Source organism: Neltuma alba, unplaced genomic scaffold, assembly GCF_004799145.2.
Source record: "Neltuma alba isolate B1F8T4 unplaced genomic scaffold, ASM479914v2 tig00010785_pilon, whole genome shotgun sequence".
NCBI classification, from domain to species: Eukaryota; Viridiplantae; Streptophyta; class Magnoliopsida; order Fabales; family Fabaceae; genus Neltuma; species Neltuma alba.
Genome location: NW_021635602.1, coordinates 67,214 through 89,822, shown reverse-complemented (window position 1 = coordinate 89,822; position 22,609 = coordinate 67,214). Strand labels below are relative to the sequence as shown.

At 30.0% G+C, this 22,609-nt stretch overlaps 2 protein-coding genes across 2 annotated transcripts; one reads left to right on the top strand and one right to left on the bottom strand.

Moving 5' to 3' along the window:
* Positions 1–1,993: 1,993 nt before the first annotated feature.
* On the top strand, positions 1,994–7,041 carry LOC114759062 (subtilisin-like protease Glyma18g48580). The gene is made up of 5 exons (XM_028948165.1): positions 1,994–2,026; positions 2,682–2,808; positions 5,781–5,920; positions 6,014–6,227; positions 6,324–7,041. Exons 1-5 carry the CDS (start codon positions 2,000–2,002, stop codon positions 6,881–6,883), a joined length of 1,068 nt encoding a protein of 355 aa, XP_028803998.1. The 5' UTR covers positions 1,994–1,999; the 3' UTR covers positions 6,884–7,041.
* Positions 7,042–9,775: 2,734 nt separating this feature from the next.
* LOC114759059 (MDIS1-interacting receptor like kinase 2-like) lies at positions 9,776–12,941 on the bottom strand. The gene is made up of 3 exons (XM_028948162.1): positions 10,949–12,941; positions 10,223–10,846; positions 9,776–10,131 (listed from the first exon to the last, which is right to left on the bottom strand). Exons 1-3 carry the CDS (start codon positions 12,939–12,941, stop codon positions 9,776–9,778), a joined length of 2,973 nt encoding a protein of 990 aa, XP_028803995.1.
* Between the last annotated feature and the right edge of the window lie 9,668 nt (positions 12,942–22,609).

The following is a 22,609-nucleotide window of genomic DNA, read 5'->3' as shown; positions in this document are numbered from 1 at the left end:
TTTTCAAATAAAATAGTATACACAAATCTAAAAGAAGAAGATAAGCCCAATAAGCCTGTTTTCTACCATTGCATGGAGCCGTCAAAACGGGCTGAACCCATCGGGCCAGCCCTTTTAAACCCTTTTAAGTAGAGGGCCGGGCTTGTATTTTAGGTGGTTTAAAAAAAAATGGGCTTAAAAGGGCTAGCCTATAGGGCTCAAAATAAAAGGGCCAACCTTTAGGGCCAAGGGCCAGCCCTTTTAAACCCGCCTATTTTTTTATTATTATCAATATATTTATAAAGTTATATATTAGTCTTTTATGAATAAGTTTAAATTAGAAAAATACTTAGAAGAATTAATTCTCAAGCTAGATAATTGAAAAGAATTAGATGTCTTCGATTTGTGGAAGAATAATTAAAATCAATTTTTAATTCTTTCAAAAATGGTAGCTGATATTCTTAACATTTTAATCACCATAATAGCTAGTAGATCTTCATTTACTATCGGTTTACATATTAACAAAGTTGTAAAACTTTCTTATTCGAAGAAATGTTCAGGCTCTTATTTGTACTTATAATTACTGTATAGTTTTATTTTAAATAAGGTAATGAAGACAAAAACCTTAATATTTATCACTGAAGAAGAGCTCACTTGTAGCAAAGAACAATCAAATATTGCTGATCTTGATGATACTGATGAAGATGATGATAAAGATAATAATTATGTTGATATTGTTAATCTTAACTGCTAGATTTTATCTTTCTGTTTTTCGTGTTTTGTTAGATTTTGATTTTTTTTTAAATTTGGATAATAGTTTATGGCATTTAATTTTTTTTCTATACACCACTAATTATTACTTATATTATAATTTGAATAAAAAATCTTAGAAGTTTGTTGTTTTATTTTTTATTTTAAAATAATTAAAAAGAATTTAAATTTAAAAAAAAACAAAAGGGCTAGCCCTTTTTAAGCCCTGAGCCCACATGTCCAAGGGCTGGGCTTTAATAATAGATAATTTTAAGGTATGTGGGCTTAAAGGCCGGCCCTTTTAGGACCTGGCCCTTCAAGGGCTAGCTCTTTAGGGCCGGGCTGGCCCTTATTGACAGCTCTAAAGAATGCATTGGAATTATTATGGTGACAAATAGAATAACGAAGCATAGGAATCAAAAGTAAAATCACTGGCCACCATTCTTGGTTACATTTTCTGGTTACATTTGAAATAGAATATTAAGTGTCACTTTCCAACAACCACATGTTGATTAATTTATATGAAGATTGTATTAAATATTTGAAACATCATGTTTAACAAGAACCTTTTAAATCAAAAAAAAATAACAATATTGTTTTATCAAATTTTATTTTTCCAAAGCATCCATATTTCTTCTTGTCGTTCAAACTAGGTGGACTCATAAAATTTGATACATTAGTCATCACGTTTGACTTGTGAACCACATTGCATATATAAATTTTAATCCTAAACATAAATTTAAGTTATAATTATGAGCATCACACATGAAAAAAATTGGTTAAGCTAGTCCTTCGAATTGATTTTTTTCCTAGTTTATTAATTAATAAGTAGTAATAATTCATTCTTTGCTTATTGCTTCTAAAAAACAAGGAGTTAATGATAAATAAGGATATTTATGAAAAATGAGTATTTAATACTATGGACACAAGTTTTATATATATATATATATATAAAAAATATGTTTGCATACAGGTATTTTTAGCAGAAATTCGTTTTGGAACACACCAATCTCTTGTTAATTAGCAGAAATTTTAATATTATTGGTTCGTCTTCTTTACAATCTAAACCCCCATGATAATGGTATTTATATTTCAAACTAAAATTATGAGAAAATTGACTTGACCTATTAAAATGACTTGGCCTATCTGAGTTGGAGGAGAGAACAAAGCTACACGATCTATATATGAAGTGTATATAATACGAACACGACTCATTCATCCCAACAATAATCTAGGATTTCACTACTAGGATGCAATAATTTTGGTCAGAATGTCATCATTGGCAGCATTGATACTGGTAATATAATTCCTTCTATATATCAATTATGTCTGTATATATTCTGCCATAAGCTTTTGATTGTCCTATTAGAGCAAATGTGAGTTAATTTGTGTTGTATTCCCATTCTATATATAGAATGGATCTTATGTGCAGGAGTTGGTTGGCAACCTGAGAACAGTATTAGATAAAATCCTCTTATATCCTCGCGCATGTTTACCTGTAAAGTCACTTTTAAAAAGCTAATATAAACACCCTCGTAAGCAATTTTTTGTTGTTTGAAAATTTAATACGCTTTTTTTATTTTTATGCCTAACAAATCCCATTTAGTATCTCTCACTCTTTCCTCACTTATTCTGTCCCTCACTCACCATCTTCATGAATAAAGGTATTTTTAAAAAACAAAATTATATTTCTTATATATTTATTACTTTTAACTAATTTGAATTAACATTTTGATTTACGTATATTTTTTAATAGTTGTTGTGCATACATATATAAAAGACTGAAAGGAGTATTAATTAATTTTTTAAATATAATTTTATTTTAATTTAATAGAAGAAGACTCAGGTTAATGTAGTATTTGTTTGTATATTTTTAAATCAAGGTAAAATTCAAAAAAAAAAAATATACAGTTTGAGATAAAGTTAATAAGTTTCCAAATTTGCCTCGACAGGTGTTTGGCCAGAATCGAGAAGCTTCCGAGACAATGGATACAGACCAATACCAAGGAAGTGGCGCGGCGGATCCAAATGTGAGCTGTTCAGTTTGTCTGGCATTGCAAACAGAACTCTTTGCAACAGGTTCCATTTTTATTTATTTATTTATTTTGCTAATTTAATTTGAATGCTTGCTTTAAAAACCTTATTAATTTCATTACCAAAATTATAGCGACAAGGAAACGGACAATTCGTCAATAGGGTTACTAAGAACCTGTGATATGGCAGTGTGTGCAAGAAACTGCGATATCGATGTCTCACCATCTATCAAATATATCGAAATGTAATGTATCTACCTTACCTCCCAGAACAAAAGAATAAAATATATACACTCATCTAATTCTTGATATAAAATCTAATTGTTGAGTTGATTTTGGTTCTAAATATAAGACTTATTTTTTATATTTATCAGTTTTTCCTAAATTACCTCTATAGATACTCCCTCAACCATAATCAAGTAGAAGAAAGAGGGCGAATATTAAAAAAGATGATTACGGTGTTTTAGAAAAAACATGTTATATTTCTGATAATTAATTAACTTATTTAACTTTCTTAATCTAATCAAATTAATTAAATATATTTTATATTAAGAATCGGAGAATATATATATGTTTAAATATAATATTCCCCCAGTCTTTAATATATGACCTAATTATTGAGTTGATTTTGGTCCTAAATATAAGACCCATTTCTCATATTTATCAATTTTCTCTAAATTACCCCTATGGATACTCCCTCAACCATAATCAACTAGAAGATGAAGAGATGATATTAAGAAAATAATTATAGTTTTAAGAAAAACGTGTCACATTCTTATAATTAACTAACTTACCTAACTTTCTTAATCTAATAAAATTAATTAAATAAGTCTTATATTAAGGATTGGAAGAGTACATGACATAGAGGAAGTAAGGAAGAATTGGACGATCCACGATTGGTTCGTCTCAATGGGGATCACATGGGCTGCCATGGGCTCACGACTTCCAACTATTTTTAGACGTTTCTTTATTTTGTTTGTAAAAACAATTTCAATATTAATTTTAGCCCCTCATATTCTATGAAATTTTCAATTTTACCTCCCATCATGTGTGTCTCTTTAGAGCCATCTCCATCACCAAATCATCTTAGATTATATATATCAAGATTAGAGGCCAGATCTACAATTTTTATATCATTATCTGACTAAATCAGATTCAAACAGTATCAGGCTCAAATATGAATATATATAAACTCAAATTCGAAACTTAGTGTTCAAGTAATCAAAGCCTCTCCCACTAAAAGCAACTCATGTTGGTTCAATGTACAATAAATATAAAAACCGTATATGCCAACCCTAATTTTTGTGTGTGTTGATACAACCATTTTACATGAGTTTCAATCACTGTCAAGTCAATCAAATTTATTTTATATGACTCAATTATGGTTAGTTACTATTGTTATAATTTCATGGTTAAAAAAACACTATTCTTATCATTTTTATTGTTATTTATTTTATTTAGGCACACATGCGGTAAGCCAATTTTTTCACATTTAAAATTTCTGTCGTTACTTTTTCGGCCAAAAAAATTTTCTGCCGTTACTTTTAATTATTTTAATTTCTTTCAATTTTACAAAAATTATTAAAAAAATCAAAATTCCTCCAACACAAGTCACAAACATTTCACTATTGTTCAATTTAATTTTCTCCAATTAAAATACCACCCATTAACTTATTTATAGACACAAATTCCAAAATTAAATAAGAAGAAAATCTCTATCTCTATATCCACATATATGCTCACGTTCTATGTAACACGATGAAACAGGAAGATAATAGGAGCAAAAACCTTCTTTCAAGGCTACGAAACAAAAAACGGACCCCTTAGCTCATCAACTGGAATCAGTGCCCGTGACACTGTTGGCCATGGAAACGCATACTTTGTCAACGGCCGGCGGCGACTTTGTGAGAGATGTCAGCGTTCTCCGAAATGGCAACGGCACTGCAAAAGGAGGATCTCCAAAAGCCCGACTTGCAGTGTACAAAGTATGCTGGGGCCGTGGTAATTCTGAAGAGTGCACTGATGAAGACTTGATTAAAGCTTTTGATGAAGCCATCCATGATGGTGTCGATGTGCTCTCTGTTTCGATCGGCCGCAGCGCCGTCCCAAATGTCAACGACATGTTGACCAATGGGATCTCCATTGGATCCTTTCATGCAGTTTCAAGAGGGGTTCTAGTTGTTGCCTCTGCTGGTAACGATGGACCTGAGCTTCAAACTGTATCCAATGTGGCACCTTGGATCTTCACTATTGCTTCTGGCTCCATTGACAGAGACTTCAGTAATAATATTACTCTCAGTAATGGCCAACGCATGAAGGTATTCGCCTATAAAATCAATATCAATATCAGCATATATATATATAGAGAGAGAGAGAGAGAGAGAGAAGAAGCAATAACAAGATTAATCAAGTAACACAACAAGAAAATAGAACCAATGTGATATTATGCTTTTGATTGATTGTTTCTAATAACTTGGACAATCAGGGGACCAGTCTTGCCACAAACTCAACATCACGACAGTTAGTTCCTGTGCTAATTGCTGGTAATGCTAGGCTTCCTAATGTGACATTTGACGATGCGTAAGAACAAAATTACCCATTCTTGAATAGATTTTGAGTTTGTGTTGAACTATCATATGTTTATATGTCAGTATGAGTAAAACATTTTGGCTCCTATTGCAGGGATCATTGCAAACCTGGAACACTTGATCCAAACAAAGTAAGAGGCAGTATATTGGTATGCCGGAGAGGAAGGAGCCTAAGGCCTGTGGACAAGGGACAAGAGGCAAAGCGTGCAGGTGCTTTGAAAATGATTTTGCAGAATGATAAGGAATTGAATACAGCTACAGCTGATGCTCAAGTTATAGATACTTCCAATGTTCCAACATATCAACCTCCAAAAAAGAATAAAAATATATCCCAGCAGGACAAAAATCCTTTTGACGTCAAGTAATTATTATACATCTTTCTCATTTACTAATCCTTTTGAAATTCTTCTGAAATTATTTGTGATAACAGGGTTAAATTCACACATACATTGTAGGAACCTTACTGCATTCTTGAATAACGCAAAAACATTTATCCCAGTAAAGCCAGCTCCAAAAGTTTCAGCATTCTCATCCAGGGGACCCAACTTGATTCTGCCGTCAATCCTCAAGGTTATCCCTTCTCAAACAATCTATTTTCCCTAAATCAACTACATGGTTCCAGAGTTTCTAACATTCCTAACAAATTTTTTTTCCCAATTTTAGCCTGATGTAACTGCACCAGGTCAGGATATAATTGCCGCTTATTCATCAGGGGCAAGTCCCACCAACCTAGATTTAGATGTAGGTCGCTTTGACTATAACATTCTATCAGGAACCTCCATGGCATGTCCTCATGTTGCCGGCATTGCTGGCCTTCTCAAAAATCGCCATCCTACATGGAGTCCAGCTGCTATCAAATCAGCAATTATGACCACAGGTATGACATACATTAAGTGCTATTATTATGTGTTTACAGTTTCCTTCTTTTGTTTCCTTACTAATTGAAGCATTTCTAAAATCTATGCTCATCCAGCAACCACCCAGGATAACGCCAATGGGCCAATTCTAGATGAAAATGATGATGAAGTAGCAACTCCATTTCATTATGGTTCAGGACACATAAAACCTAACCTTGCAATGGACCCTGGACTTGTTTATGATTTGAAGGCTTCTGATTACCTAAACATGTTATGTGCTTCAGCTTATGAGGAAAGAATAGTTGAATCCATTAATAATAATAAGCCATACAAATGTCCAAGGTCTTACAGACTAGAAGATTTCAACTACCCTTCTATCACATTGCCTTTTCTGAGTGTGAAACCTATAAATGTTACTCGCACAGTAACAAATGTTGGGCCTCCAAGTACGTATACTGTAAATGTCAAAGCCCCAGCAGGAGTTGAAGTTGTTGTTCTTCCAACAACTTTGACATTTCAGGGGACAAACCAAAAGAAGAGCTATCAGGTTATTTTTCAAGCAACACGTTCAGCCAAAACTTCAGAGCCTTCATTTGGAGAGTTGACATGGACAGATGGCAAGCACAAAGTTAGAAGTCCTATAGTAATCCCTCAACATGCAAAAATGGCTCTGTAGATTTCAATGTTACCAATCCAGTGTGTTGTGTGTTAATCAGATAGTGAGAGGTAGTGTTAGAGTGACTGTTTTCAGATGTGTGGATATGCTGAACTATGTTATAATTTAAAAATGACGGTTCCTACCAGAAAATAAACCCGCTAGGTCCTCCCAAGCAACTTCAACTTCTGATTTACTGCTTTGGTTTCTACTTTCTTCTATTTGAATCCTATTGGGTTTCCATTTTGCCCCCGTTTTGTTGAATCATGTGTTGGTCTTTCATCTGCAGAAAAATGATACTGTCCACTTATTTTGAAGTACATAAAGCACATATTAGCCCATATAAAAGGCAACTTTGAAAATAATCTTATTGAGAAATAGATCAATCATCCTCCTGCACAAGATTTGGTGAGAGCAAAGAAACAAGCCTCACTATCCACTTAACTCGTTATTCTTGGCAATCATTATTTGAGATGCAAATAAGATCCGTAATGACCGGCTATTTGACCTAGTAATTTATACCATTCAAATCCAAATATAAAGGCAAAGTAAACCAAATGATATATCTGGTTAAATTCTGTTATGACGCCTGTCCCTAAATTATATTCATGTGAAACAGAGCTAGTTAATATACAAGGATTCAATGCAAATAGCAATCGAAGAATTACACTGCCATAACCTATTTAAGAAATTGAATATACTCAGATCATTAAGTTCGCTAAGAAGCTTAGAAACAAAGAAGCATAACCCATTTCAACGACACAGTAATTATCAAACGATACTCTTGTCACTGTTTACCCTTGATTTTGAGCTAAGCGGCGACACCATAGAAGCTTAGGTCAACAGCAGTGGCGCAATTGCTCGATTCAACGACAGATTAGGAGTGTCTACGGTCGATTGAGAATATCGGGAGGAATGCCCTGGAGAACGTGGAGGCAGAGGTTCAACTAGAAAATTTGTATATATTTTCTAGAAAAACATAAATTTTATTTTTGTTTGTACATGAAAAGAAAAAATCAGAGTTCTTTTAAAACAACAAAGTTGATTTAATTTAGCCTAATTTTAAATTTTTATAAAATATTGAAGTTGCCTTTTTTTTTGAAAAAAATAAGTTTTAAGTTCGTGAGAAATCTTTTTTGTGAAAAAAGAACCTGAAATTAGAAGAAAATTTAAATTATTTTAAAAATGACTATCAACTTTTTGTTAAAGAAATTCAAGTGCATTAGGTTTGGCCCAGACCCACCACGTCTAGGTATGCCTTGTGAGAATATTTAGAAATTGCTCATAAAAATTTTACATTAATCATACACTTTTTTTATAAAGTATGATTTGCATTTGCATCAAGATAATTTATATAATCAATTAAAGTAATTTTACTAGCAATAAATTCCTTAGATAGCACCATGTCGTTTCTTATATGCTAAAGCTACAATGCCACACTACCATAACACTAAAAATGTACTTAATGACACTAGAATGGAGTGAAATTAAATTTTTTTTAAAAGTAAAAAAAATCATAAATTTAATTCTACTTGTAATCTCAAATTATTGGTATCTATCATTTTGAAATTAAAAGAAAAAACACTGTTGTGATAGATGTGGTCCACCTTAAAGGTTCATCCGTAGAAAAACAAAATAATTTGACAATATTTATAACTTTGTCAAATTTTAAAAAGTTATGGTGCCAGATGTATCCGAAAAAATACGTCGAATTGTTGGATGTACTTTAACCTAATTTAAATTATAACTCTATACTTTTTTCTTTATTGGATCTTTATTGGTGTTGGTTCTTTAATTGTTACAGTGTTCTTATATTTTATTTATGGGCGATGTGGCATTGACCATGCAAATTCTCCACCCCTCCTTCACTCACTTTTAAAGTGAATATTTTTTTCAGTTCTAAAAATTTGACCACGAGTTTTAGTTGTGTTCCTTAAAATTTAAAATAAATGATTTTGATTTCCTAAAATTTAACTTCATTTTGGTTTTAATTTTTAAAATTTGACTACATTTTAGTTTGCCTAAAAATTTGTGGTTCCTATTGAAACCTTATTTTGAGGATCTAAACCAGAGTGATATCAAATTCAGGGACTAAAAATAATATATTAACTCAAAAAAAAATATCATGTGACTTAATTTATGAAATAAATTTAACCACAAAAATAACAATGATGGATTAATTTTGAATGGCGATAATTATTTTTTGGATATGATTCACATGAGCACGATGTACGATCACGTGGGATGATTATTGTATTGTTTATACCCGTAAAATAATTTATAAATTAAAGGTGCTTGATTCTATCATTACCTAACAGATTACTAAATACATTGCAACAATGAACATTATTGCCGGCTGGTTAACGTCACTAATAATTATATACTGTCATTTTAAGTAGAGCACAACATTTTAAGATTTTTAGGATACCTCACAAATTTTTGGGGTAAAACATTAGGCAGTGTCAAATCTCATACACAAACACGAACAAGAATGATAATCATTTCTATTATTCTATAAGAGTGAAAAATACTACATGCGGTTATTATTAATATAAAACCTTGTTTAATTTTTATTTTAGTTCTAAATATATTGTTCTAGTTTATTTTGTCTCTCATATTTATGTATTTTTTTTCAAACTAATCTTTCTAATAATAGTAGTTTTAGCTAAGACACTTGATTAGTATGAATATTTTAGAAAAAATAACATCTATTTATTACAAACAATCTACTCAAATTAATTAATTAACTCTTATATTAAGGATTGGAGGTTGGAGGTAGTATAATGCTCAAAGCAAACATTCACTTTTATTCAAGCCACAAACTGACCCTACATATGGTACATATGATATTTTGAGAGCTTACAATTAGAATGTTCATCAACATGTCAAGAGAGACGCAAATGACTAAGGAGTTTAATCATTCATTAGTTGTCTAATTGTGACCGTGACAAATGGTTCTTCCATGTGAGGCTTTGGTCGCCGATCAAGCTTCATAGATACTTGTTCCATGGTTGGACGAGACTGAGGATTCTCATTCAAACAAGAAAATGCTATTTTTGCAACTGCAATAACCTCGTCAAGGATTGATTTCCTAGGCGGTGAAAGTCGTGGGTCCAACATATCCTTTAATAGCAAATCATACGCGGTTGATTTTTCCATCAAAGATGAAATAAGCTCTCCTGGATGTATTCCCATAATTATCTCTAAAGTCAACACTGCAAAGCTGTAAACATCACATTTCTCGTTTGCTTCCATAATATATGCAATCTCTGCAATAGTTTTAATGTTAACAACCTTAATATAACAAAGAGTAGTAGTAGAATATTTTAGAAGAAAACAAAAAAGAAAAATTGGACTTACCTGGAGCAGCATACCCGAAGGTACCAACGAATGTGGTCACATTTTTTGAGTCAGGATTGAGAAACTTCGCTCCTCCAAAGTCAATGAGCCGAGCTTCTTCATATTCTATAGTTAGAAGAACATTCTTGCTTGATATGTCACGATGAACAATAGGAATTGAACAGCCATGATGCATATGGAATAAAGCACTGGCGACACCTCTAACAACATTCACTCTCTTTTTCCAATCAAGCTTAGTGGCTTGGTTCTCATTCTTTAGTATGTTGTCCAAGCTGCCACCTTCCAAGAACTCATAGACCAAAAAAGAGAATCGTGGATTGGAACAAAAACCATACAACTTCACAATGTTACGATGTTTGATTTCTATCAAAGCACGAATCTCACTTGTGAAAGCTTTCTCGCTGAAGATTTCTCCACTGGGTAAGGAATGAAGCTTTTTTACAGCAAAAATATCACCTGTTGGTAACTCTGCCTTGTAAACACTTCCTTGGCCACCTTTCCCAATGAGATATCTATCATCAAAGTGCATTGTGGCTTCGATGATATTTTCATACAATATTTCTCTATTGGAACTCCATACAAAATAAATGTCCTGTGATTGTGCTTTTTCATCTTTGTTTTTTGCTTTTCTTGTGCATAGGAAAAAAATACAAGAAGCTCCAACTACTACTAGTACTAGTAGTATGGCCAATAAGAGGAGTATCTTCAATAAGATTTTGCTCTTACCACGCATTTGAGAATTACTGCAAGGATGTAAACCAGTGACGTTACCGCACAAACCTTTATTATTCTTCAATCCTTCAAATATTTGAAAGACTGGTTTGTTTGGAACGGGGCCTTCTAATTGATTGTTTGATAAGTCAACAGTAGTCAAAGCTGACATTGATCTGCTAAAACTAGAAGGAATGGTGCTAGTGAGATCATTATGTGAGAGGTTCAATACTTGCAATTTGGGTAACATTCCAAGCACTGATGGTATTGTTCCATTGAGCAAATTGTCACTAAGATCAAGTTGTTCAAGCTCCTGGAGTTGACCGAACTCAAGGGGAATGCTTTCATCAAATTTGTTTCTGCTCAAGTTCAAGAACTTTAAGTTTTTTAGTTCCCCAAGCTCTCTTGTGATTAAGCCATAGAAATTATTTGTGGCCAACTCCAATGTTTCAAGTTGACTAAGTGATCTTATATTTGAGGGGACGTTACCAGAGAAGTTATTGTGGCTCAAAAAGAGTTTTGTCAACATTATCAACTTGCCTAGTTCTTTTGGGATTTGTCCAGACAAATGATTTGAAGACAAGTCAAGTTCAACAAGCTTAGCTGCCTCCCCCATCTCTGATGGTATTTCACCAGAAAGGTTGTTATTGTGAATAAACAATTGTTTAAGATTTCGACACTTCCCCCACTTGGATGAAAGGTAACCATACAATTTATTTCCACTTAGATCAATGAAGTCCAAATAAGGATATACTCCAAAAGCATATGTTATATTGTCAGTTAGTTGGTTACCTTGAAGCTTGAGTCTTTCTAGACTAGAACAGTTCTTCAAACTAGTTGGAATGGGACCCATGAACTGGTTATTTTGAGCTACAAACCTATATAACTTCCCATCCTGACAAATCTGTTGTGGTAATTGGCCTTGGAAATGATTATCACCCAGTTGTAAATTGTGCCAAGTTATGTTATTCATTTCTCCTGGAAGGTGACCACTAAGATTGTTCTCCATCAATAATAGAGTGTTGAGCTTTGGCAAATTTCCTATAGTGGAAGGAATAGATCCTGAAAGGTTGTTATGATCTAGATAGATTTCTTGTAAATTGATCAAGTTTCCAATGGATTGAGGAATTGAACCAGAAAGATTGTTATTCGACAAGACCAACTCCTCAAGACCTATCAAGTTCCCCATAGAGGGAGGGATTGACCCATAAAGTTTATTGCTTTCTAAATAAATTGTCGTGAGAGAATTGAGTTTTCCAATTTCATTTGGTATAGGACCAAAGAGATTGCAAAAATCAATATAAAGTTCTTGTAACATGTTCAAGTTTCCAATTGATGATGGGATTCTACCAGATAACATGGAGTTTTTGGCCAAATCAAGTAGTAAAAGATCACTCAACATTCCAATCTCTTCTGGAATGGAACCAGAAAGAGAATTTTGACCAAGCACCAGATCCGTTAGGTTCCTCAAGTTCCCAATTTCACTAGGAATTCTATCCGTGAGCTTACATGCACTAAGATCAAGAACACTGAGAGTGCTCAAAGCTCCTACTTCTTTAGGAATGGGACCAGTAATTGAAGGATTCTCTGACAAATCAAACTTCAAAATACTGGACAAGTTACCAATCTCTTGGGGAATGTTGCCATAGAAGTGGTTGTAACTCAGGTCAAAATATTGCAGACTAGGAAACGAAGCAAAGCTGAGATAGCGAAGTTTACCTTGAAGGCTAAGATTTGACAGTCTTATACTGATCACCGACACGGATTCTTCATCACATGAAATTCCCTTCCAGTTTCTGCAAAGATCAGTGCCATTACTGTTCCATGAAGACAATGTCGCTTGGCTTTGTTTGGTAAGGCTCGCTTTCCAGTTCAGCAGAGCTTTGGCTTCGCCAACCTCAATAGCAGAAGCAGCAGAAAATGCAAGTGAAGCAACAATGCAGAAGAATATGGAGAGAATAGTACCCCGTAATGATGGAAGCCTAGAGGAGTATTCGCTTTCGGGCATGGTTGTTCTGGTGAATTATTGAAGTGATCAGGTTTCAGTAAATGATGGGTGAGTACGTGTGAAGCCTGGGACGATCACAAGATGATGATTATGCAGAACTTCCGATCCTATATAAATCGCTCATCATGGCGATGTTGTTTCCATGTCACTTTCAAACTTCTTGAGACAAAATTTTCCATGACAAATAACCCACATTTGAGCTTCCTCAATTTTTTGTTACTCCAATATAACCCAACAAACCCGTATACTCATTGCAAGCTTATTCTAATTTTTCCTATAAATTCTCATTAATCATCATCAAACTTAGTAAAGATGGGAAACTTGAGATAATTTCCTAATGCCTACCAAATAAAATAAAATAAAATGTCTCTACCTCACTATTTCCTTTTTCTAAACACATCTTTTCAATCTACCAAAATATTTTTAGTGCTTTTTTTCTTTTTGAGATCCCTCGTGTCAGTCCTACTTCTTTAGAATTTCATAATAGATTTTGGGTCATTTGGAATGATTTGGAAATAACTTTTTAATTCTGATTTACATAATACAAGGTAAATATGTTAAAAAAATTTTTATCTCAACTTATATAAAACATACTTATAAGTATTAATAATCACCAACCCAAACTAGGCTTTTATTGAAATGGGGTAATTCTGAAGTTAGTTAACACACACATACACACACAAAATAGTTAACTACACTTTAATTGACACCCACAAAAATGAGACTCTTGTCTCTTCTTGCTAAACCAGAAAATAAACATTTAAAATAAATAAACAGTACTTATTTTATGTCCATCTGTTATTGTTTTCTCTCTACTTCTCTCCTGAACTAAATAAAAATAGCATTAAAATAACTTTTTCCATTCTCTTTTTTCTAATCCAAAGGTAGTATTGAATTCTCTCCTTTCTCCTTCATTATTAGGATTCAGAGGTTCATAATAATAATAACACGTGAAAGCAGAACAACCACAGTTGAATTATTCGCTCAAAACTTAAAAAAAAATGTTTGGGAATTTAGAAAAGTGCTTTTTAAAAATATTTTTCTGTAAATCGAGATAAACTCCTCCACATATTTATTTCGTACGCCGTAAAATAATTTCTGAAACTATAATTTGGTTTATATCTAAACACATTCTTAAATAAGTAAGTGAATTTTATATGAATATATCTAATAGAGTCTGTTATTTAAAAATCACACTAAGAGAGGTTTTTATTATTTGGGATTTGACATGGCTCGCACAACGTTGTAAGAAAAAGGAAAAAGAAAAAAGGACAACAACATTTTTTATCCCTTGGATCAGCACAGATTTAGTCCTGTCCTGATTTCTATCACTTCTGCAATAGCCATGTGCCTTCTCACTATCATAATCATAAATATGCATATGTTTTTTTTTTGGGTAAAAACACAAACATGCACCTTTAAATTTAAAAATAGTTAAATCATCCATTTGATGCTTTAATTATCTATATATTAGATTTTAATCTGGTCTCTTAAATTTGAAAAATTAAATTTTTAATCATTTAATCCTAAAATTATTAAAAAAATAATAACATTAAGATCTTAAATATTGATAAAGTATTTTTAAATGCTAACATATATCAAATTTAATTTTCATAGCAATTATAACTATTACCAATATTATTATCTAAGCTTAACAATTTTAGAATTGAAGGATCAAGGTTAAGATTTTTTAAAATTAAATGACCAAATTCATACTTTAGTTTTTAAAAATTTAGTTAGCTCTTCATTTTCCAAATTTATTTCGATTTCAAACGAAAAAGTATGATATATAAGAACAAAATTTTAATAAAAATTTTAAAAGCATTAATCAATTAATTTTAAAAAAATGATAAATTTCTGTTTTGAATTTTGTTCATATTGATAAATATGTGTGGGTGTTGAAATGGAACGCAAAATAAAACGAGGCCTTACGCTTTGCAGAATTACAGCTCACCATCAATAAACTCGGCTCACTGAGCTCACTCTCAAGCAGGGACGTTCACATGGCACACTTTGGGACCGCTGCATGGATTCAAGTATCACTTCGCTCTTTATTATAGATCACATGTAATGTATTTTTACATGTTAAAGAATAAACTGAAAAAAAAATTAATTTTATTCTGATAAAAAAATTTCTTCTATATTTGCTGATTATTTTCATATATGTTTTTTTTCACTCTTTTCAATCATAATCAAATAAAGATAAAATTAGAAAAGAAGCATTAAATATACTACAAATGACTTATATTTAGGATTAATATTTTTTTATCAATAACTTATATTTAGACTGGATTGGTATAATTTGGAACCAAAATATTCTAAAATTATAATTGAAAAAACTAAAGGTTTTTGTAACCAAACATGATTTTTATTATCTTCTTGTTTTAGAGGGTGTTTAGAAACTCAAAAAGCACTTTTAAAAAATACTTTCATGTAAATCAAGGTAAAACTCTTTTTATATAGTTATTTTGTATATCATAAAATTATTATTAAAATTATAATTTGATTTCTACCAAAAACATCCTATTGTAAGTTGAAAGATAAGTTGTAACTAGTAAATTGTTACTCTATGTATATCCTTCATGATAAATTCCAAACAAGGGGAAGAAAAATCATTTTATGGGTATCTATACTTTTTTTAATTTTTAATTTAGTATTGTGTTATTTTCTCTCTCTATTAAAGGAAAAAATGCAATAAGGTTAATTTCATGAAAAAATATATTAAAAAATCACATAATAACTAAACAATTTGTAATAACAAATTTCAGAATAAAAAATAGGGTTAAGATACATCCAGTACTTCGAAATATTTTTTTGGATGCATCTAACACTCTAAAGTACTTTGTGGTGTGTCCAGTACCCTGAAATATTTTTTTAGGTATGTTCAATATCGTAAAATATTTTTTGATATATCCAGTATCTCAAAATATTTTTTTTAGGTGCGTTCAGCACCCAAAAATATTTTTTGGTTCATTGAGCACCAAGGCAAAAAAAAATATTTCAAGGTGCTAGACACCCCTATAAAATACTTCGAAATGCTAGATGTATCTAAAAATATTTTAGAGTACTGGATATACCTGAAAAATATTTTAGGATGTTTAATGCATCTTAATCCTAAAAAATAACAATAAGTTTCAACTCACTTGTCATCCATACCTTTTTAATTTTTTTTTTTGAAGACCTTATAATGATTATCCTTTTATTAAATTAATTTTGTTGTGTTAGCACCGCCTATTTTTATGATCATTAACTCATTCCAACCACCGCGGGACAATGATTTCATTCAATTCAGCTAGCAAGGACAAAATCATTGCCATTAAACTATTGTACTGAATTGTCAGTATCCCTAAATGCATGCATCTTTTATTGAATCAGTTTTGTTGGTTTGGCCAAAAAAAAAAAGAATCAGTTTTGTTGGTAGAATTATATGACAAAGTCCTAAAAAAAATTATAAGTAAGTTTTAATAGTAATTAAGTAGTTATTATTTATTATTTTGTAATTTGTTATTTTATTGCCACTATAACTTTTTCATAATTATGTCTCTCATCTGAGATTTTATAGTAATTCTTTTTTGGGTTAATTAATATGCAAGTCTTTATAATTTCAATCAATTTTGAATCATATTCTTATATTTTCTTTTCTTTTCATTAGGTTCTTATTCTTTCACATATTTTTAATTAAGTCCTTACATTTATTTTTTTTATCAAATCCTTATAATTTCACCAAATTTTTAATGAGGTCCATCTAATTTTAATTTTTATTTATTAATTAAATATAAAGTTAATTAAATAGATTAATAACGAAATATAAAATATTAATAATAAAATTAAATTAAAAATTATATAATTAAAAATAAATAATATAATTAATAAATTTAGGAAAAAATTTTAAAACAATTAATATTTTCTTGTGGCAAAAAAATAAAATTATTATAATAATTTATTATTTTTAGAATATTAATGTTTATAAACTAATATTAAATAATATATACTATTTTATGTTTATAGAATAGTATCATTAGAATTTATAAAATAAAGAATAAAAAATTCAGGGACTTAATTAAAAATAAAATGAATTTATAAGGACCTGACAAAAAGAAAAATAAATATAAGAACCTAATTAAAAACATGTGAAAGTATAAGGAACTGATAAAAAGAAAAAAAATTATAGGGACCTGACTTAAAATTGATTAAAATTATAAGGACTTGCAGATTAATTATCCCTTTTTTTTATCATGATAAAATTAAAATTACCGAATTTATAGATGAAAGAAACTAAAATATTTTTATCTTTTTTTTATTTTATGTTTAAGATTAATGCTACATTAAATTACGTTATTTATTTTAGCACTCCTTGCATCTTCCACCCATATCAATATCATCACATGTATAAGAAGAATTTGATCAATGACCTCTGTACATTATGATTTTAATTGCATCTTAGATAGAGATGTTATTGCAGGCTGGCAGTGTAGATACAGGCCAGCCCGCAACGGTGTGGGCCTAAAGTGATGCGAGCTAAAGTAACCTGCACCTTAGCATGTCTCAATATTCTTTTTAACAAAAAGCTATTATTATTGGCATGGGTTAGATTTAGTTTGAAATTTTGAAATTGGACTTGGAATCTTGAATTTGAGTAGTGAGTTATAATAAAATAATGTGAAGATTAATTTATAATTTAAGAAGATATTTTTTAAAAAATAACATATATATTTTATAAATAATTAATTTAATTAGTTTTCTTATCCATATTAATTAAGTAGATATCTTATGTGTGTGTGTATATAAGTATCACATGTTCATTTAATTTTATAAAGGCTTTTATAGTAATGCAAGAAATAAATTAACATTTAAAGGCGGACGATGATCTTTATATAATTACACACAAAATCACAAATATATAAAGAGATTAATTACTTATGCAATAACATGAATAAGACAATGTTCAATTGTTCATGTGAAATTTGAGGGTCAAAATATTTTAACTATATTAGGAATTACATGAAAAAAAAAAAGCAAGCCAGTCCTTAGCGAAGCGGGTTGAAAACGGTACAGCTAGAATAGCTCGCACCTTGTCGGATTGGCATTTTGCCAACCTAAACCCACCTTTTTTGGCAGGTTGGTGAGTTAGGTTTGCGGGCCTAACCCATATTATTAGCTCTAAATTCTTGCATAAAGATATTCGTATCAAGTTGCTCTTTCAATCTTTCCTTAGTCATTATTCCTATCAAAGTGATATTTTACTAATCTTTTGTGTTTTATCTTTTAATTGCATAACTTCATTTTATGTAATTGATATCTCAAAAACAAAAAACAAAGTGCCTCTAAAAGGTTGCAAATACTAGTACCATTCTTATTCTTATTATTTGTCACTTGCAAAAAAAAAAATTGTCCTTTTTATTTATCATTTATATCATGTTTAATGCTTGATGTTTAATTCTATCTCTGTTAATTATAATAAATATAAAAAATATATTAATATTTAATACTCTTTTTAATAAAAAAATATAATTTTATCTATTTAATGTTGTTTTTAAGATATTAAAAACTCTTACAAATGAAAAATAATAACAACTAGTGTAGTACGTGCTTTTTAAAATTTTTTCTGTTGATGCAGATATAAACCATAAACTCATTTCAACTACCCATGGTATCTTTCAGTCCGAACTTCCAATGACAAAGACGCTGTTATTTAATTATTGTACTAAATTGTCAGTATCCTTAAATGTTGGTCCATTGCAGTAAGACAACCTTGGAGCAGAGAAGCTATTCCAACGACTCTCTTTGAGAAGGTCAAAACGATGGTCCGTCCTTTTTTTTGAAGAGTCTGTCCTGTTATATTCTCACATGTCTCTCAAATTTATTGAATGAGCAATTCCAGCTTCATTTTTTGGGAAAAATTCAGTACACCCTTTAAAGCAATTTAATCTCAAACAGCTCTCATAAAATTCTCATAACTCTTTTTAGTAAAATGAAATTAAATATTATTGATGAAAATACAATTATATTATTATACTATTTTATTTATAAAAAAATCACTCTCACCGGAGCTTCGGTCTCTTGTGGGCAGTCACTAATGGCCAAACAGTGAAGCTCTGATGGCTGGAAAAGATTTTTTAAGAGAGGTTTGAACATATGATCCTTTCACATATAAAAAAACTCCTAACAACCAAACCATTCAATCTGTTTGATCACATCATGTAAAGAAAAATATATATCAAAATAAATGCAAGTGTCCAGATATGTATGAACAATTTAAATAAGGCGATTCACAACATATATTAGACGATTTGTAAGAAATATACTGGAATTCACAATGTCATTTGAGGTTTAACGGAGAGAAAAAAATTTACATATCAAGGGTTGCACGGACAATCAAAATAAAATAATTTACAACACACGTTAAGGGTTTCTAATAAATATATTGGAATTCACAATTTCATTTAAAATTTTGCAGAGAGAAAGATTGAATACTATAAACAACTGAAATAAAGTGATTTATAATACAAATTAAGCCATTTGAAAAGAAATACGGGAATTCACAACTTTATTTAATGTTTTGTGAAAAGAAAAATTATATGTCATAAGCAACTAAAATAAAGAGATTGACAACACAAACTGGGCAATTTGCAAGAGGTATATGTGAATTCACAATAAGAAACATGAATACTTGTATTTGAGGTTGTGAATCCTCTTATAAGTTTGTAATGTTTATGTTTCTTATAAATCGCTCAATTTTTGTTATAAATCACTGAATTTCACTATTCATTTACAACAAAATACTTACATTTGGGGTTATAAATTTTCTTATGTTACTTATAAATTGTAGAATTTGAGTTTATAAATTACTGAATTTTTGTTATAAATCTCTGAATTTTACTTATTTATTTACATCTAAATACTTGTATAGTAGAGTTGTGAATTTCCTTATATTTTTTGTAAATTGCTGAATTTTGTTATAAATTATTGAATTTCACTTGTTTATGTAGACTAAAACACTTGCATTTGTTTTATTATATACATTTTTCTTTACATTATATGATTAAATGGATTGGTTGACTTGGTGGTCATAATATTTTTTGTGGGTGTTTGGCAATTCTCAAAAGTGCTTCTAAAAAACACTTTTCTCCAAAACGAGACAAACTCCTCCACATATTTACTTCGTAAACTATAAAAGCATTTTTGAAACTACGATTTGATTTCCATCCAAAGACTCCCCAAGTTACCTTATTTTGAAACACAATCCTCCAACAACTAGAGCTCTGATGACCACCACCACTCGTGCTCTGACCTCCGCCATCGACCACCTGGGAGCTAGTTGCTGGACCTCCAGCCTCTGACAACAATTAATATTTATTTTTAAAAACAAAAAAAAGAGGGATATTATTGTATTTTTACTCTTAAATTTTAATTTTATTTTGGTCTAAAGTAGTTGACAGAAATTTTGAGATGTTTTAGAGGTTGACTAAAATTAATCAGCTACAGTGATCCTAAAATGAAAATTTTGCTTTTTTTTGGCAAAATTGTTTTAATGCACATAAAATCAAAAATAAAATAATTTTTATTATCAATTTTTTTTTAAAAAACCTCCCATCTAATTTATAAGCTTCAAAGTTTCAATTTACTTTGTCTTAGTATTTATTTTTTTTAATTTTATCCTTAATTATTTTTTCCTCTTTCTTATTATACACTCTCTCATTACTATTATCCTATAGTCTCTTTCATTTTTTGTTATTTATTACTAATGCATATTTAGAAACAAAACTATATTTCTAATTATTTATTTATTTATTACTTTTAATTAATTTTAATTGAATTTTTTGTTATACAGTTATTTAATTTGAAGTTTATAATAAGACTTAGAATGAGCAATGTTTATCTCAAAATTATCAGCTGGATTTGAAATCTGAATTGGTGAGACTTTATTTAGACCGGTACAGCACGTTAAGATGAGCATCAAAGCTTGTCATTGATTATCATATGTCAAATTTGATACGTTTGGGAAGAAGAGACAGCTAGATTCGTGAATGGATTTATGCTAATGAATGCTTGAAGGCCCCCTTTGAATCACTGCCCTATTGCCCATAGCCTTCGCTTGTGCGCTGCAACTGCAAGCAACTCAGTTAATTTAATTTAAAGAATAAAATGATGCTTTTTAAGTAATTACTCCCTTTAGTCTCAAATATAAGTTATCATTATCAAATTTCATCAAAATAAAAATATATTTAAATACCCACTTTATTTGTTAATTAAATGTGTACTTTCTTCATGTATTATATGAATTATGAAGAATAATTTGCATAGCTGCATGAAGATTCTTTTTAATAAAATAGTACTCCTCTGCTCTTTGGCAAGGGGAAAAGAACCACATGTTTTTTCAAACTCTTTTTTAATAGAGACAAATGTAAAATTTTTTTATTAATTTATAACATATTTTTTTACCTTATAATAAAATTAATTCTACTGAATTAATTTTGTTGTGTTAGCACCCTCTATTTTTATTATTATTAACTCATCCCAACTACCAATGGCTTCATTCAATTCCAACTAGCAATTACAAAACCACTGCCATTCAACTATTGTGCTGAATTGTCAGTACCCCTAAATGCATGCATCTTTTATTGCATGTCGGAAGAATTATAACAAGGTCTGAATATTTTTTTAATTATTTTAAAACTTGTCAGTTTGCTCTACTACTACTACTACTACTATTATTATTATTATTATTATTATTATATTTTAATTATTAAGTTTCTTATACAGCAATTCTATTGATCATGATAAAATTCAAAGTACCAAACTTAAAGATGGGAGAAACTAAAATCTTTTGATCTTTTTTTTTTGTTTGGTCAATTTTATGGTTAAGATTAATGCTGCATTGAATTACTAAATTTGTTTTGACACTTCTTGCACCTTCCACTTATGTTAATATCATCACATATAAGAAGAATTTTATCAATGATCTCCATGAGAAGAATTTGATTAACGATCATGATTTTAATTGCATCTTACAAAAAATATCAAGTTGCTGCTTCAATCTTTCCTCAGTCATTATTTCTATAAAAGTGATATTTTATTAATCTTTTGTGTTTTGCATTATATTACTCCAATGTTAATTGTATAACTTCATCTTATATAATTTATATCTAAGAAAAATACAAGTACCTCTAAAAAATTGAAACTAATAATACCGCTCTTATCCTTATTATTTGTCACATGTAAGAAGAGACTTTGGTTCTTTTTATGTATCACTTTCATCATTTTTAATGTTTTATTTTCAATTCTGTCCCTATTAATTATAATAAAAATGAAGAAAGATAAAATATGTGTGAGAAAATACATTAGTATTTAATACTCTGCTTAGAAAGAATAAAAGTGTAAGATTTCATTTATTTAATACTCTCATTGATATATGAAAAACTCTTACAACAAGTGAAAAATACTGTCTCTAGTTTAAAATATAAGATAAATTTTATCTATATATATTTATCAAGAAATTAATTAAAATCAATTTAAAATAATAAATATATAAGGTATGTATTTTTTTTAAAATATATTCTTATTAATGAAGATAATAAATAAATTAAAAACAAAAGAGAATCTATGAAGGGTAAAATGAAAAGAACTTCATTAAATGTTTAGAAAAAATAAATGTTGTCTTGTAAAAA

What these genes read in the sequence shown, in the direction of transcription:
- LOC114759062 (XM_028948165.1), top strand. Translation starts at nt 2,000, where the DNA reads ATGTCATCATTGGCAGCATTGATACTG. An exon ending in CATTGGCAGCATTGATACTG is followed by an intron (nt 2,027 to 2,681) that starts GTAATATAATTC and finishes TTGCCTCGACAG; the next exon opens with GTGTTTGGCCAGAATCGAGA. An exon ending in ATCAGCAATTATGACCACAG is followed by an intron (nt 6,228 to 6,323) that starts GTATGACATACA and finishes ATGCTCATCCAG; the next exon opens with CAACCACCCAGGATAACGCC.
- LOC114759059 (XM_028948162.1), bottom strand. Translation starts at nt 12,941, where the DNA reads ATGCCCGAAAGCGAATACTCCTCTAGGCTTCCATCATTACGGGGTACT. An exon ending in CAGTAATTCTCAAATGCGTG is followed by an intron (nt 10,847 to 10,948) that starts GTAAGAGCAAAA and finishes GCACAAGAAAAG; the next exon opens with CAAAAAACAAAGATGAAAAA. An exon ending in CTTCGGGTATGCTGCTCCAG is followed by an intron (nt 10,132 to 10,222) that starts GTAAGTCCAATT and finishes AAACTATTGCAG; the next exon opens with AGATTGCATATATTATGGAA.